General features: G+C 36.3%; 1 protein-coding gene across 1 annotated transcript; it reads right to left on the bottom strand.

Annotated features, from left to right (window-relative positions):
* Positions 1-222: 222 nt before the first annotated feature.
* LOC131301155 (uncharacterized) lies at positions 223-8,979 on the bottom strand. The gene is made up of 10 exons (XM_058327335.1): positions 8,816-8,979; positions 7,337-7,453; positions 6,881-7,221; positions 4,836-5,206; positions 4,005-4,254; positions 3,691-3,856; positions 3,224-3,326; positions 2,752-2,880; positions 1,933-2,148; positions 223-697 (listed from the first exon to the last, which is right to left on the bottom strand). The coding sequence occupies exons 3-10, from the start codon at positions 7,131-7,133 to the stop codon at positions 419-421; spliced, it is 1,767 nt and encodes a 588-aa protein (XP_058183318.1). The 5' UTR covers positions 7,134-7,221; positions 7,337-7,453; positions 8,816-8,979; the 3' UTR covers positions 223-418.
* Positions 8,980-14,572: the final 5,593 nt, after the last annotated feature.

Below are 14,572 nucleotides of genomic sequence, written 5' to 3'. Positions count from 1 at the left end.
ATGAATTGACTAGCTCTGACAGAACATTGCGGAATCAATCTGCAGAAATCGTTATAGCAACATTTGTTTCTCTAGTCATTTTTGGGCCACAGTATGGAAGGGAGAAGGAATGACTTTTGCTTTATTTGGTTTTAACTTTTGTTTTCTACTTTCATTTGCACATTCAATTTTGTCTTGATTCTAGATGATTACCAAGGCAAGGGCAAATAGACCCTAGGAAACTGCATTTAATTTTCCCATTTTATTATAGAAGTACAGCACTAACAACAATATTGACAGTTAATTTCATGTGCATTAGTTTGCTAAGTACATAAACCTATACAAAAAGATACCCATATACATCTGACGAGCAACACAACATACATGCCCTTGGAACCGCCAGCTACCATCTTTATGTATTTGCCATTTTACTATCTAGCTACCAAAACCGATCCTTGTTGACACTTAAATAGCCAGCCATAACTTTTCCTCCCGTGTTCCTCATTCCGTCTATAAGAAAGCACCAACTGGAACCCAAGGCTCCGACGAAGAAATCTGAATCCGCAGCCATCAAGAAATTAACGAGAGGGTAATTTGTGCTGGTTTCCCTCCCCAGGCTGGCTTCGTAAGTAGCCATTGACATGTTTCCCACCTGGCGTGTCACGTTTGTGTAGTAGAAATTCCAATGGGGGTATGATCTCGATCTATCAATTACTTCCTAAAGAAAAGTACTACTATGAGAATTTGATCACAACAGCTAAACAAAAGTTATCAAAAAGAGTAAACACTATGATCAAACAACTCCAATGGAACTCAATGGGTTTGTGTTCAACTTCAGCCGAAAATGACAGGACTTGTCCAATGTTTGTGGCCTATGAAGCACCTACACTCCTAGAGATCACTGTAACCATGTCAAACACTCCAGGGACAAACAACGGTGTATCCATTACATTTTTAATATTTGTTAACGGTGGGACACTCTGGGGACCCACATGGGGACATAGCGGGGTGATATGTACAGATTTTAAAAGCTTTTTGACGGCAAAATATTTGTAATTTCATTAGTATTTAGCCAACAAAAATGTAATATAAAGCGCAAGCATATGTGCATGAGCATACACCATCACTCAATAATGGATTCAATAGGAGTCCAAACCTAAATATGTAGTGGTTACAATGTAGGTTTGCATAACTGAAAGAACTGTTTACAAAAATATTGAGGTGTCCCCATTGCTTTAGAATAGTCATGTCGCCTATATGTCTCTATGTCCCCAGCCGTTTCTGTTTCCGTGCAACAAGTCTGTGACACTGTGGCTTTTAGTCTGTTTGCATATATCCGGAGTTTATCCAGTAGAGGCTCTGGGTCAAAAGAGACCCTGAGTTCCTCGTCACAAAAAAAACTTAAAAAGATAACTTGAATCCAACTCTGATATCCTCTCTGTATATCAGTGGCAGCATATTTCAAATCAAAGAAAAAAGAGCAATACAGTTTAGAAGTAGACAATTCCTTAAATAACAAATAAATGAAAGGAAAAAGGGCTCAGCAGGCAAGGGTTTTGCTAGGTTTTTTGTATTAGTAATTGATGGAAATGGGCAACCATAAGAATCGTAAATATTGTTCCGGTTTGGAATGTAAAGAGATGGATAGGACTGCTATATCGATAGACCAATGAAAGACTTCCTCGAGATTCTTATTAATTCACAGGTAGATTGAATTTGAATAGACACCTGTGTTGTTGAATAAGGGCACACACCTTAATTGGATTCGGGTTGGATTGTGGAGTAAACCCTTGCTATAGCATATTTATATTGTATTTGGTAACTATTTGCAAAGGAAAAAAATTGTGATATTTTGTTTTTTATGTAAGAATGAGAACCAGATCTACTACTTCAGCTAGGGTCTTTCTGTCTAGAAGATAAAAGGATATAAAGCACAAGAAAACTGTAAATAACCTGCATCTCCGTGGATAGCCAGATGCTGACAAGGTGCGGGAAGTGCTTTCTTATGCGTTCAGCACGTTTCATGTATTCTTCAAATTCAAATATCTCCATTTCACATGCCTTATCGCCCATCCTCACATGTATGCTTAGCAATGGCCTAGGCATCCACGGTTTGTGATTGGACCATACAAATTGCTCCATTTCAGATTGCGGTTCTTCTCTAACTTCCTGAAGAGGATTTTCTCAAAAGGCATTACTCATTAGTTTACAAAAATAACAGACATGGACCTTCTATCAACGATATCAAAAGTCTGGATCTTTTCAGAAACACTTTCCATAAGTTACACCATCTGCTCTCGTTTGAAATTAATATCTGAACTCCAAACTTATCCAGAAACTTCAATTTGAAGCTTGACTTTGAGAAACAGGTTGAAGAAGTGACTTAGAACAAAAAAAGACTTGGCCTTTGAACTTGAAAGAAAGGTTCCAAGGAAAAGGATTACAAATAAGCTTCAACAGAAAGCCTTCTCTTGTGGAATTGGTAATACGTGAGTCTTTTAGCTACTTAGTTGCTCTATTGCTGTATAGCCTTGTTTTTGCAAGCTATCCATTTCAGTACTGAAGGGAAAGGAGGAGGATGCCCTAAAAAGTCCAATACCCCTTGATATCTCTCACAGGCTACTACATTAAGACATGTCCGTTCAGATAAGTTGATCAATTAAAGTACCAGAAAAATGGATAGAGCAAAAGAATCTTCTGAATCCATTAGGAGAGAGCTTCGTATTATATGGGTTTACTTGACAAATGACAAAAGAATCTAGATAGACAGACCTCTGGCCATTCTTTAACGGGTGTTGCAAGAACCAATTTTGCAGCTTCCCGTCCAAAGGCTGCATGACGTTCAGCATTTAGCAAGTTGCACGTATACTCAGTCTGAAATCTCATTAGGTAGCGAACTGCCTGAAAATATTCAACCGATAACTTAATTGTGTGTGCCACCAAATAACACTTATAAGCATGGAAATATACTTTCATATTAATTTACATACTTGCATAAAGCAATTCCAAATATGTTTTCGACTTCTCGTTACGTAGACTACATTGGTGAGTATATTCACGATTGAAACTCAAATAGTCGTACTTTTATGTTTGATCGTTTCAGGACAATCATTGACCTTGTTATTTAGCTGGCAAACGAAAAGATTGAAAGAAGAAAATTTTTAATTTCATAAAAGTACTTTTGCATACTTTGTCCTCAAAAACTAAGCCAATGTCTTTATTCAAAATGAAATATTCCCTATACCTGGGCTCGCCACCACCTTCTATCCATTTTGCGATGAGAGGCAATTAGAGTTCCATTTATATCTGTTGTTGGCTGTAAATATCTCCAAGGATTACCCCAAGTGCTGTTGCAAGACATTAGACAGAGTGAGATAAAGCACCGACAATACTTTCGTGTTGGTTTTTGAAGCATGAATAGTACTGGACACCTCACCACAGGTATATCAACAAAAAGCACATCTAATTTGGCAAACCTAGGCCGATGTTGGTCTTTTCTTCATTTGAGAATACAGTAACAATGGGTGTGAGCTTGGATGTGGGGAATCTTGTGGAACCCCAATATATCGGCAAGTCATGCTTCCTTCTCATGATTGATATTAGTCTTCGTGCTATTTTCCGTGCTCGCGCCCGTGTTTGGTTCGTTGCACAACAACACGTACTTTGTGTCTAAAATTATGAAGAAAATAGTGAATATGTTCAGGAGCTTGCCTAGGAGTCTGTCCAGACCATATTTGCTTTGATTTGTAGTTGTCTTTTCCTGTTATAATTCCTTTTTCCCATGCATCCTTTTCCTTCATTAACTGGAATGCACGGTCTCGGCATTCTTGGGATGTTTCTGGAAAGAAGTAACAAGACCAACTAGAACGTGATGGCCCTGAAACACCACAGACACAGAGCTATCAGCAATGACGATCAATCATTTTTCCCTTTTGGTTAGATAATGTCGCTGGCATATGCACGTTCACAGAAATCAGATGTCAACGAAGGAAAAGAAGTATGAAGCAATTACTAGCAACTCATACCTCTGCACCCATCATGGTCTGCCCGATTATAGTAGTTTGTAACAAGGACCCTTTTTTCATTGATGGCAATAGCAAGAAGTCCACACATTCCGGCAATCTGGCCTCCAATACCAAATCCTGGCAGCCTCTCCCAGTCAGCTACAAGAAACTTCACATCAGGATCATTGCAGTTCAGAGGATGCTGATGAACCCATATGTCTCGCTGCACTTTCCTAGTGAAGGGATAATTTTCTTCATCCGATCCTGTTATCTGCAAATAAATTATGAACAGCTGACCTTGAAAGTGAAAGCATGGAATTTTGTTCAAAAGGAGGTAATCAGCATCACAATGTAACAGAAGAGCAGTCTTGCAACATTTTACCAACAATTTGATGTCACACCAACAATTGGCCATTTAAATTGTCAGAGAATCACCTCATTGCTATTGCATAGACAAGTGGAAGCCTAATGCCAGAAAAGGAAAAACCAAATCATTTCATTCCCTTTAGTTTGCTTTTCCTTCATTTTGCATAATTGAAAGGTAGATCACTAATTTGGAAGTCATGAAATACCAGCAGGACAATCACCTCCAGACATGAGGAAATTTTCTGAACTTGCAAAATAAATATGTCAACACAAACAACCCTTGTATCTTGTTTTGAAATGTATATAGAAATGAAAAGAAGATGATAGATAGATTCAACCGAAATGCTACAAAAAACATACTCCCTAAAACACCTGCAAATAAATGATTGACCCTCTTATGCATATTTCTATGTGATTACATAGAAATGATCAAATACATGTTCATAACCCATGCAGCTAAAGTTTCATATATGGGAAGATACATACCCACGGAGGATAAGCACCTTCAGACTTCAGCAGCTCACCAGCTGTCGACAATGGGTAAGTATGCAAGAATCCCTTCCACAGAGTCCAATGAGGGAAGATCTCATTCTCGACACGCTTATCAAGATTCTTGTTGACTTGTGAACTCAACTTGCAATTCTCCAAGTGAGGGGCTTTTGGCACATTAGATCTCCTCACTCCAGCACCTTGCAGCAACTCACCTTCGCCTTTCATTGATTCATTGACCGAAGCACTCCAAGCCGAGTACAAGAAAGACACTCTCGCATCAATTTTACCGTTGAAAGTTAACTGAGAATGCATCACCCTCTCTATTTCCCTTGCTTTAAGATTGCAGTCGCCCTTTGTAACCATATCTGCATTTTTACATATGCGAGGTGGTTGAGTTTTTTTTTTCTAAAGTCTGACTTGAAATAATCAATCTCCAGTCCATAAATTCATCATATAAGATTAAACCCAGAAAAAAGTTGTGGTTGAATTATCATCAAAACCAACTCTCTTCTCCCATTCAAAACAGTCCATGATGTTCCAACATCTAGAAGAAGTTCGATACAAAAGGGAATAACCAAGTCTATATTAGAGGTAATCCCAATGTCAATACGCTTCAAATGCACCCTATTATCTATATTTAAGTCTGTGACACATTTTCAGTTGAAGTTCGGTAAACAGTATTTCGATTGTACTTAGAATTGTCTAACACGCCACGAAGTGTAATACTTTGCTCGTTTGTATACGCACAAGAGTCTTTCTAATTGCCAGCTATGAGATCAAAGACCCGTTCTTTAAAACTGTTAAATGCAGAGTTTCTAATTCTTTGTTTCTTTTTGCTACTTCACGTTTCCTTTGATTCTTGAAAACCAAACAGAAATCTGGAATGTTTAACTTAAATGGGAAGCCACCTGTTTGAGTGGAAGGGGATAAACCTAAGCACAAGTACTTAATGAGATTTTGTCTTAGAAGTAATTCCCACTTTTTAGGTGACTTTAGATACACTCTTTGAGGACTCTTATTACAGATGTTGACTCTAATGGACTTCAGCTGAAGTCTTACTAGATCTCAAAATAAATTTGAGAATACACATTGGGCTGGGCCAAAGAACACCAAAAGGCCTTTGTTTTACTTTATATAAGACGTTTAAATGTGGAAAGTAATTCATTCCCAATCAATTCAATCAACAGAGAAAGATATTTTCTAGACTGCTTTTCTCAGGGACAAAATGTTACAGAGGCCATAATTCTTCTTCTTATTGAAATTATCATGAAGTATAACTATCTGAGTTTCTTATTCTTTGTTCTTTTTGCTACTTTATGTTCCCTTTACCAAAGAGAAATCTGGAACATTTGCTTTAATCGGAAGTCATCTGTTTGAGTGGAAGTAGGTAAAGTCATTATACTATATACCATGATCCGTTTACTAGTTGTAAAGCTTATGCACAGGTACCTAATGAAATTTTTTTGTCTTAGAAGTAATTCCCACTTTTTAGGTGACTTTAGATACACTCTTTGAGGACTCTCATTCACAGATGTTGACTCTAATGGACTTCAGCTGAAGTTTGAATAAATCTCAATATCAGTTTGAGTGGGCTGGGCCAAAGAACACCAAAAGGCATTTGTTTTACTTTAGAAACATTTAAATGTGAAAATTAATTTTTTTTCCATCCATCCAATCAAAAGAGAAAAATATTTTCTAAACCTTTTATTCTCAGGGACAACATTACAGAGGCCACAATTCTTGTTCTGATTGAAATTCATCACGAATTCAACAACTGCAAGACAAACTCATGCCAAAATAGTGTTCTAAAAGTCGGCCGCCCAGGCCGACTAGTCCCCACCTACGCACTAGGCGGTGGTCCAATGCATAGATTAGGCAGCCGACTAGTTGGCGCCTAGGTGATCCTTTTTCTGCCCGACTAGAACCCAGTGATTTTTAGAACATTGGCCAAAAGAATATCGAAGATGGGAAATAAGGAGTACTTTAAATATATATATCCAGCAACAAAACGAGCAGAAAATTGAGTAAATTCCACTCACTGATGATAGCTGAACTTGAATTCCAAGAAGTGATTCCATTGGAAGATGCAGAGAACGAAATCCCACCAAATGCAAAGGTGCCAAGGGAAGTGAGAGCAGCCAGAAAGAATGTTGCAAGACAAACCCCACAGAGGAAACCAACCACACAGATTTGACATGGAAATGAGCTGCCCATTTGCAGTGCTCTCTGTGAAACAACTCTCTCAATGGACTTCTGATTTGAAGCATCCATCCCTTTTCTTCCAATGCTCATAATTCCCAAGGAAATAGAACACCCCCCAAACAGCCCCTTTTCCAAAGCTTTGCTGTCAAGATTTAATGCCCTTTTAACCAACTCTCAACTACAATCACATGAAATCACATGGAATTAAGATGAAATTTCCTTTTTTCCTGACCATCAAATGAGACCCATTTAAGAATGATTAGGAAAGAAAAAAACCCAGAAGTGGAATTTACTGTTTATCAGACACCAGAGAGATTAAGGTTGCTCTAAAAAAGAATCAATCTCCACCATCCATTTCATCTCTGGAAACCTCCCCAAGAGCTCAGTGGTCCACTTCTACCTTCTTCCAACTGCTAAATAATGAGAAGCCCATTAGCAAAAAAAAAAAAACCACAAAGCAAAAAAGAGAAGGAATCTTCAAGAGTAGTAGTTAACCATAACAAGTAAACAAAGATTAAGCAAAAATATATATATATGATACCTACTAGAAAACAGCCTGGAAAATCCAGGTTCATGGTTCTTAAAATCTGCTAAAAAAAGGGGGCAGAAATAGGAGAAGAAACAAATTGGAGACACAGTTTGAAGAACACTACCAAGTCTGACAGTAAGAAGGTATGAAGATTGAAGAGAAACATGGAAACATTAACAATTAAGAAATCATGGCTGTTTCGGAAATCTTGGGTTGACAGAGACAAGTGACGAATGAGATACAATAATACAAGAGGGGTAAAGCATGCATTGAGACACCTGTACTTTTCAACCTCCATAAAAAAAAAAAGTAACCTCCGTTGAGGAAGAAAAGGCACCAACAACTTAACCCCCCCAAAAAAATAAAAAAAGAGGCACCAACATGAGCAATTTTTCTGTCAGAATATAAAAATCAAGAAATTGGGATGTTCAACACCATACAAGGTAAATTCCAAATCAACCTTTCGGGCCACTGAAAGTTTCTTCCGTTAATTTCAAGGCGTGAAATTAATTGAGGTGCACACAAACTGACCTGAACATCTGATTATAAAAAAATATCATACAAATTACGGATAATGCTGATACAGTGATGCCAAGAACGAATAAATGCATTTTAAGAAAGAAAAAAAAATAAGAAAAAAGAAGGGGCATAAAATTGGCAGAGAAAAGAGAGGGCAGTGAGAAACTAACACGCAGATTAGAAACAATTGAAGGCATTCATAACATAATCCACTGAAAATGAACCTTCATTCTCTTCATCCAGAGTTTGATGGGTTATTTGAGAATGACAAAAGTTCTGGGCAGTACTTTTGCCCTCTTCAGAATAGTAATACAGTACAAACCCAATTGAGGAAGAAAGGCACAGAGGCCATTTTTGTCAAACCATAAAGAATCAAAAAATGGGTAACTTCAATATCATTGAAATTAAGAATGCTTGGAGTACTAGAATAATCCTAAAAGCAGAGAAATGAAAGTTTTGAGAGAAAACAAACACAAAAAAACAAAAGTTATGAGAGAAACAGAGGGGCATGGGGAAACTTACCCACATAAAATATTGTTCTTCGTTGTTTCATAATGGCTTGGAGTAGAACCAAATTAGCACCAAAAGAAATGAGAACCAAATCCTTAGATTATACTGTAAAAAAGTAGTTCTCTAGTAGCTTCCCTTCACTCACGGGTCTAGATACATAGATGATGCACGTCCGCCAATACACACACAGGCTTTTAGAAAAAAAGAGAATCACCTGGTGCAGTTGGCATATGGGAGTATTCTTCTGAAATCCTCTGCTCGTTACCAGTAGATGTGTTGCTAGAGGGCACAACAATGAAGAAAATGTGTTTATCTTATCAGAAGAAATTTTCAGTTGTGATTTATAAAAACAAGGCGTCAGCACTGTTCAGTTAACCCGTTCTTGGTCCCTCTCCTGGTCCTATTTTGATGATGCAAACCATTCGCGTTTTAGAGTTTGTTGATAACATTAGTCACGTCGAAATCAAATTGATTAGATATCGTTTATAATTTAAGAACACATTTATTTTAAAACATAACAAGATTGCAACAACCAAATCGAGCTCATTAAGCTCATTTATCTCTACGGAAATGCATTGCGAATTACATCGACCAGTATCCAATCAAAATTAATTTTTTACATTCGGCGCTAACAACAAACTCTAAAACGTGAACAAGTTCGATCACCAAAATGAACTAGAAAATGCCCGCAAATAGGCTAATTGGACAGTCCAATCCGTTTTCATGAACCAGAGAAGTCCTCTTCCTAAAAAAAAAAAAAAAATATCACTATACTAGCAACTAGCAAGATGAATATATACTTGGATGAGACAGCTGCATATTTTTTGCAAAAAAAAAAAAAACATGTATTTAAATGCAAGGGTCCGGATAAAATAAAGTGAGGTTGGCCCGGTATTATCTGTCATCGCGAGTGTTTGATTGCTACAACTATTATCTAATCCAAAAACACAGAAACAACATTTTAAAAAGGTTTGTTTGTTTTATTTATCCAAAAAAAAAAGGTTTGTTTTGATAACATGATACAGTGAGATACAAGAGGGAGTTGTTTGCTTAACCGCGGGTGCAGGTGGTAAGCCTGGACTCACCCTGTGAGGTGAACACGTGTCAGGTTTGAAGCCACCGGGCACGTGGAGCTTAAGCATAGGCATGTTTCGTGGTGGGGAGAAATAGGTTAAACAGATATGGGTGTAGGGAACCAAAGCTTTAGCTTTATTGATTGGGACGTGTAAATAGTAAGATAGAGTACTATTCAGTACTACGCATGCTCAGGACTGCATAACAAGGGGACGCTCTCAAGTCTCATCTTATCTCGTTTTTACTAATTTCATTCGGACGGTGCTAATGCCAAAACTGCTTTTGTTAATGTCAAAATTGTTGTGCATAAAAAGTTTGTGCCATGTGCAAAGTATAAGATTCTTATGCGCAACAGTTTTAACATTAACAAAAAAAGTGTTGGCATTACTATTTTCCTTTTATTTTATCAAAGCTCTCGTTTGCGACTTAAGATGAGTCACTCGAAAAAAGTAAATCTACAGCTTATGGCATTTAGACAAGTTATTTTTATGCTATTCGGACTGTGCATGAGGAGAATAGCATGTCTCAAATTTCGTATTTTGTGAGCTTTAGACCATTTAACTCGTGTAAACAATTAGACAAACTTGGCTTTAGAGTATTTCCAGCCGTTTTTATCCAGAATTGTTAGTTTTACGCCAAGCTCGTGTAAACAATGAGACAAACTTTAATTTCGAAAAGATTCAGATCTCACCCAACAAATAGACAAACTTGACTTTAGGAAAGATTCAGATCTCACCCACCCCATCACCAATTCCTTAAGATGGAGTAAAATAGAGTTATTGTGTTGTGAGAAAAATAAAACTGTCATCTTATTTCATACCTCCCCACAGGTGGGGCTAATTATTCAATACTTCCGGAGAACGATGCTTCCTCTCAAATAAAATGCAGGACTCATACATTGTTTGTGTGGGAGTCAATATTTTATGTGAGAGAGAGCACAGTGCTCCAAGAGTACTGTATAATGACTCCTTGTAAACTTAGGCGGCTATGGGGATCTTTATATTGGGCCCAAACGCATAAGTTTTGATTCATTCCCATGTGATCATTAATGAACGAGACCCACCAAATGAAATGAAATTTGAAGGATTGGAAAAGGATGCAAGAGAACGAATCAAACAATTAGCGAATGAAACCCACGAAATGAAATTTGAAGGAATAGGGAGAAGGCAGTTTGCACTGAATTCCATTCGGGATACACACCATTTGGGTTCTCATCCCTTTGAGTGCTATTATTCTTGATTGCAGGTAACTTTTTGCAAGTTTACCAATGGCAACGATCAAGCATAGAGGCGAACATGTGCGCGGATACTTTGGCAAAGGATGCACTCAGTCATTCGCTTGGCTTTATTCATTTTCTGTCTTGCCTTCGATCTGCTACTCCCTTCGTCCCTAAATAAGTGTCCGGCGCACAAAACTAGGCCTTAAAAAAGAAGCATTTGTTTCGTTAAAAAAATTAATTTTTTTCACAAATCAATAGATAACAATGAGTTCTATTAGAATGTGAAAAAAATTTAAATTTTTTAATAAAAAATATGCATATTTTGTAAAGCCTTGTTTTGCGCGCCGGACACTTATTTAGGGACGGAATGAGTATTTCTTTTCATTTTCATAATGACTTTATAGAGGTGAAATACCCCTGACTTATTCTCATTTCGTAATCTATGTTACTACCTTTCTTCTTTATGAAAGAGAGAGAGAGAAGGCAGACCAACTCCATAAAACACAATTAAGTGTTGCATGGTGAAAGTATCCAATTGAATCTTAACACAAATAAATGATAGTTGTGTTCAGTTTTGCAATTTTGAGTATTTTAGTTTTGGTAATGGGTGGGGAGAGAAATAGGATAATAATTAGAGAGAGGAATAACGAGTAGAGAGAGATGACAAAGTAATAATTGAAAAAATATGATAATAATTGAAAAAAGAAATAAGATAATGATTAAAAAACAAAACAAAAATAAAATGTAAAACGAACAAGGCCATTACTACTCTGAGTTTCATAGAGACATCACGTCGAATCACGAATGAATTTATTACTAAGAAACAAATTCTCGAGGAAGATTTACTTTGGGGTGTTTCAACTAATCAACAAATTGTAGATTATAGGCTTTTTATTTTGTTCTTATTCAATTTTTTTCACGTGTGCTAGTTTTGCGCCAAACTTTTACGTATTATTCGTTCGTCTCGATGAGAGAAATTGAAAAAGTAAATTTTTTTGACTTACCCAATTTTTTTGAAAAATAACCAAGAAAAAGATCAAAAGCTGATTTTGTTGGATTTTTCTTGGATATTTTAAAAAATACTTGTATAAAAGTCATAATTTGTTAGTTTTCGGATTCCTCTCATTGAGACGAAACCAATAATTCATAAAAGTTTGACGCAAAACTAAACGCAAAAAAAACAATTGAATACTGGCAAAATGAAAAAATTTGAAGTCTACAACTTATTGATTAGTGAAAACACCCTTAATCGAATGAATAGATTTATCTTGAATATAGGTATAATTTTTCAAAAGCATTCTAACATAAAATAAAAATAAAAAAATTGTCCATTTTAGGTACGTGGTGGAACTTTGATTAATTAGTCATTTATTAGGAGGAGCTGTTATGATGGATGCGTTAGCACTGGATCATTGCCGCGGCATTGAGAGTAGAAAACGCTAGAGTCCGTTCATGTGACGGAAGGGCTTTTCGGCTGTAGTGACGAGGAGTTCGTGGTCTTTAGATCAGAACCGTTGATACGGTGTGAGAAAAATTAGGGACCACTGATAGACAGGTGGGCTTCAAGGAGTTGATTGCAGTTTTCCTCGTGACTCGCAAAAGAGTTACATCGGCCGTCAATTGTGGGCCCATTCCCATATACTTATGATGACAATCCAGTCCTTGAGAATATCTATTTAACATAGTCTTTCGTGAATAATTATTTACGGAAGTAAATTACACGCATGGTCAAAATGAAAAGTTGAAATTGCAGCTTCGTAAATAAGGGAATCACGATCCCTCCGTGAATAAGTCAATCCCTAGTCTTTACACCAAAAATTTTAGTAACTCCATTCTTATAAACCTTTTTTCTTTTTCGTTTTAGTTAGTTTTTTTTTTTGAATTTTTACACTAAAAAAATTCAATAAAGACAAAAATATATTAAACATCTATCTTATTTGTCTAAAGTTTCGTCTTATAAAAACAAATACGAAGCAAAATAAACAAATCCTAATTATGATGGACCATGCCGTAAAAGGCTACAGAGATGTGGAAATAGCATTTCACAAACTAAAAAAAAAAACAGTTTGGTCCATTATAATTAGAATTTAATGATTTTAGAAAAATTTCATTGAATTTTCTAGTGACTATGACAAGGAAGAAATTTGTTATGAGATAGGGGTATTTTGTAATTTTCCAAACACGAGGGGAGTAATTTGTAATTTGCATTTTAAAAAAAATGTTTTCGTGTTGTAATAATGCAATTGAATAGTGCCAAATTCGCACCAAAAGAAGAATAATCTAACTTTTATAGATTCAAAAGTAGTTTTAGTAGTTTCACCTTCACTATATATCCTACACCAATACAAACAGAATATTAGTGGAAAAAACGAAATAGAATCACCTGGGGCAGGTGCAATATATATAGCTTTCTAAGATTCATGTTATCGAGTCATTAATCAGAGAAAAGTTGTCTCTGCTGTATTTAAGAAAAAAAAAATGTCGAGAAAAAAATTTGAAAGAACGACGTTGTCTTTTGCTAGAGGAGAATGATAAAACACAATCCGCTGGCCGTTCTATATATTGGGAAATTGTATTGAACTATATGAAAATTGTATAGGAGTGTGTGATAGTGAAAGTGGATTAAAAAGTGTAAAAAAAAAGTATTGATATGTGTGAATTTTTTTTTTTGTTTGGCTTATTAACAAATCTTTAGGCTTCCAATAGAAGGACCTTCCAAAAACAATTGAGTAGTGACAAGTTGGTTCCTTAAGAATGATTTGTTGCCAATTTTGTCCCTTAGGATATGAACTTTCCCCTGTGGACCCTAAATTACTGAATTTGTTTAAAGTTGAAACCATTTTGCTAATTGTTGTCGAAATTTTTGCCACTTGCCAAACTAGATGCAATGTAGAAACTTGAAATTTGGAAATCTTATGGTGCAGCCCGTACTAAACTTGTATTCAGTTCCGTCCATGTCTCAACCCACTTTCACTTCTCCGTCCAAAACCCATACCATCGATAGGACTACTCAGTTTTCACTATAATCAAGTCACCAAAAACTAGTCAAGCGGTAACGACTCAACCTTCTACACAGTCCCTCCAAAATCCAAATTCACACACATGGGCATATGCATCTATACATGCGACACGTCGATACTCGTGTAATTTAATAGCATTCAATCACTTATATTAGAACCGTCTATATAGTAGAACAGTCTATAGACTGTATTTGATTGGCCTAAAAAAATTTAACTATTTAATTGAAATAGTAGCCAAGAAGATTGGGTAATTAACAACGAAAGAGCTAGAACTTTTAAACATTTCAAACACAAATTAGGCCGAGTTTTCTTTATTGTCTATCTAAATGGACGAAACCAGCTAAAACTCACAAAATACGGATTTCGAAATAGATCATCCTTCTTACATACATCAACTAAAAATTCATTAAGCGTTAACAACTCTTCTACAGTATAATCTTTGAGTTACAGACGAAAAAATTTAAGGGAAATCTGCAGAAGTAGTGCAGAACTTCATCTTAATTTCTTTCTTGCCCCAATTATTGATATTTGATATAGAGGCCGCACTTGAGCCTAGCTAGAGTAGCAGCAGTACATTATCTTTTTTTTAGGTCAAGCGGAAAATAAAGCAGTACATTATCGGAAACCTGAGATTAGCTTTCTGAATGCGTGCATATGT

This window comes from Rhododendron vialii, chromosome 9a, assembly GCF_030253575.1.
Source record: "Rhododendron vialii isolate Sample 1 chromosome 9a, ASM3025357v1".
Lineage (NCBI taxonomy): Eukaryota > Viridiplantae > Streptophyta > Magnoliopsida > Ericales > Ericaceae > Rhododendron > Rhododendron vialii.
The sequence above is the reverse complement of the archived record's forward strand: the minus strand, read 5'-3'. Positions and strand labels throughout refer to the sequence as shown.

Coding starts and splice junctions, on each gene's coding strand:
- LOC131301155 (XM_058327335.1), bottom strand. CDS start 7,133: ATGAGCATTGGAAGAAAAGGGATGGATGCTTCAAATCAGAAGTCCATT. Junction 2,881..3,223: donor GAAGGTGGTGGCGAGCCCAG/GTATAGGGAATA, acceptor GAATATTTTCAG/GCAGTTCGCTACCTAATGAG. Junction 698..1,932: donor GGCTATCCACGGAGATGCAG/GTTATTTACAGT, acceptor ACTTTTCTTTAG/GAAGTAATTGATAGATCGAG.